The sequence below is a fragment of the Homarus americanus genome, unplaced genomic scaffold (genome assembly GCF_018991925.1).
Source record: "Homarus americanus isolate GMGI-L3 unplaced genomic scaffold, GMGI_Hamer_2.0 scaffold45454, whole genome shotgun sequence".
NCBI lineage: Eukaryota > Metazoa > Arthropoda > Malacostraca > Decapoda > Nephropidae > Homarus > Homarus americanus.
Window position 1 is genome coordinate 20,349 of NW_024720468.1, and position 2,932 is coordinate 23,280.

The 2,932-nt window shown below is 49.9% G+C and overlaps 1 protein-coding gene across 1 annotated transcript; it reads right to left on the bottom strand.

Annotated features, from left to right (window-relative positions):
* Positions 1-295: 295 nt before the first annotated feature.
* LOC121860539 lies at positions 296-2,076 on the bottom strand. The gene is made up of 2 exons (XM_042357701.1): positions 1,942-2,076; positions 296-1,072 (listed from the first exon to the last, which is right to left on the bottom strand). The coding sequence occupies exons 1-2, from the start codon at positions 2,074-2,076 to the stop codon at positions 296-298; spliced, it is 912 nt and encodes a 303-aa protein (XP_042213635.1).
* Between the last annotated feature and the right edge of the window lie 856 nt (positions 2,077-2,932).

The following is a 2,932-nucleotide window of genomic DNA, read 5'->3' on the forward strand; positions in this document are numbered from 1 at the left end:
GGGTTCCCGCGTGCATTCGCAGTAGGTGAAGCGGAGTAAGTGCTACTAGGTCTCTCGGGTCATCGGATACTAGGGTGATGGGCCTCCCGTTGACGATCTCTTCCACGGCACAGAACAGGGTGTTGAGTCGCTCGTCGTCTAGTACCTGTGTGCCCATTACCCCCTGGAGAACCTTCTTCACCGTGCGGATCTGACGCTCCCATACTCCACCCATGTGAGAGGCAGTCGGAGGGTTGAACTCCCATTCTTTTGCCTCTACAAGAGTGGGTTCCTAACATTGTCACTGCTGTTCCACTTACTCACCGCCTCCCGAAGTTCTCTGTTCGCTCCAATCATGTTGGTTCCATTGTCGGGTCTGATGCGCTAGGGAGGTCCTCTGCGGGATGTGAGCCTCGTCATGGCGTTGATGAATGAGTCTGTGTATAGCTCGGGTGGCCAGACATGTAAACAAGCAACCCCATCTTTTCGCCCGGGCCCGGCCTTGTTTAACCATGAAGGGACCAAAACAGTCGACTCCGGTGCGGATGAATGGCCGATCTTCTGGATGTACCCAGTCCTCTGGCAGGTCAGCTCGGCGTTGGTGGGTAGGCTTCCAATTGCTTCTTCGACAAATTACACACGTACGTAGTACGCGGTCGATCAACTTACGGCACTTGGGTATCCAATATGTCTTGCGTAACGCTGCTAGACTGAGCTCGTGTCCTGAGTGGCCAGCCCTGGTCGAATGTACCTCTTGTACGATAAGTTCTGTGGTTTTGTCCCTGGGTAACAGTATGGGGCTCCTTTGGTCTGGATCCAGAGCAGCACGCTTCAGTCGGCCACCTACTCTGAACAGGCCGTCTGCACCCAGGTAAGGTTCCAGTCTGCTTACGTCACCAGTCCTGATGGAGTGTCCTCGTTCCAGCGCATCCATCTCGTGAGGAAATCCCTTCCTTTGTATCAGGCTCAAGACAGCTAATATTGCCTCATCCAACTCGCTGATCTTCAGTCGATCTTCTTGGTGATGTTCTTCCTTTGGATTGCTGAAGCGCCACTGTATGAACCTCCGGAACCACGCCACACCTTTCAGTAGCTTATGCCATGAGGAGGACCTTACCCATAGCCCTTTTTATGGTACTCTCCCCCTGGTCAATGCTCGTTACCAATACTGTTGCTTCTCCTTTTATCGCCGGATCTCCATCTGCAAGGTTAGGAATCGGCTTTGGGTTCTTTGGATAATATTTTATTTATTTATTATTTTTTTTTTATTTTTTTTTTTTTTATTATTATTATTATTATTATTTTTTTTTTAACAAAGAAAGGGAGGTCCCTGAATCCATCTGCAGTCCTTGTTCAATTCTGCCCCATGCAGTCCATGGCTGGCATCATCAGCTGGGTTTTGGTTGGAGCTCACGTGTCGCCACTGTTCTGCGTCAGAATTCTCATTATCGTTACAATTCGGTTTGCCACAAAGGTATGGAAGCGCCGTCCTGTATTTCGTATGTAGTGAAGGGTAACCATGCTGTCTGTCCAGAACACTGATCTGTCGATCTGCAACGCTAGTTCTTCTCTCAGTTGTTTGTCTGCTTTGGACGCTAACACTGCCGCACATAGCTCGAGCCGGGGTATGGTTTGCTGTTTCAGAGGAGCTACCTTGGCTCTGCCACACAAAAAGGAGGAAGAGTGGGCTCCGTCTCCACTTGTGATCCTGAGGTAGGATACAGCCCCGTATGCTTGCTGGGAGGAATCGCCAAAGTGGTGCAGTTATACCGTAGTTATTTTTTGCACATTTAGGCTGGTAACATCGAGGGGTGAGTACTTGAGACAAGAAGGGAAGTTCATTTATCCACTGCCGCCAAGCAGCTCTGTTGTGTTTGGTCATTTGCTCATCCCACCCGATAGTTGGTCGTTTGTCCACCACGGGAAGTGCAGGGCGTCTCGATGCTCAGGCAGTACTCATACCTGGTGGAACATAGCCTCGATATCAGCCATGAGTGCCACCCTTTCTTGGCGGAACCTAATGAGGACTCTCATCAATTTGTTGTTGAGGTCTGACCCTTGCATCACTTGGCTGTTCAGGGACACTGACTTATACATTGCTGCACAGTCTAAAACTATTCTCAACTTCCCGGGCTTATTTTGGTTCAATACTGGGAGATGTGGGAGATACTGGCCCATTTATTTTCCATCCTAGAAGTGTGCGCACCACGAACGGCTCTCCGTTCTCACCGGTCCTTACTTCTAACGGTGTTAAGGCTTGTGGTATAACCAATCCTATCTGGAGATCCACTCTTTCCGGTGCGTGGAGTGGCTTGGTTCCTTGGAGGTGCCTCCACTTGGCAATGTCTCTAGTGTCCGCAACCTAACGAGGATTCTGGGAATGTTGATGGATCGACTTCTTCTTATTCCGACGCTAGTCACCTTCAGATCGATCTCTTTGGCCTTCACGCTCTTTGTCTCCTTCAGGATCGTGCCTATGGAGATTGAAACAGACTTCCCTGTTATACGTAGTCGGTTGGCTAGGCTCTCGGTGCAGTAAGACCTGTTGCTGCCTGAGTCCAAGTTGTGCTCCGGCGATCACTGTTCTATTCGTTTCTCGCATTATCTCCCCGACCTTGACCTTTAATATGGGGAGTGCAACGCTGCCTTGATCTGCTAGTCATATGTCTTCACCTTGCACAGGATGTAAGGGGGTGCCCAATAAACTAGCCCCTTCTGGGGCAACCAAAAAAAATCTAAAATCTCACATGTCATAATCTTCGAGCCCCTCACACTGGTCATTTTCTCGATCGTAAGTATCTCTGGCCCATTTATACGGGTTTTCTCGGTTCGTGGTCACCAGTGCAACCTGCCCGTTTTCAGCCGTTTCCTCCGTAGCTCTCGAACTGGATTCGGGTTTCCATGGCCTAGCTCCACTGGTCGTTGATTTCGGTGCTGATATGATGGCCTTGAG

Excerpts from the sequence above, each read along its gene's own strand:
- LOC121860539 (XM_042357701.1), bottom strand. The coding sequence starts at position 2,076 with ATGTATAAGTCAGTGTCCCTGAACAGCCAAGTGATGCAAGGGTCAGAC. Across the intron at positions 1,073-1,941 it reads TCGAGGCTATGTTCCACCAG|CTACTGAAAGGTGTGGCGTG; the intron begins GTATGAGTACTG and ends TCATGGCATAAG.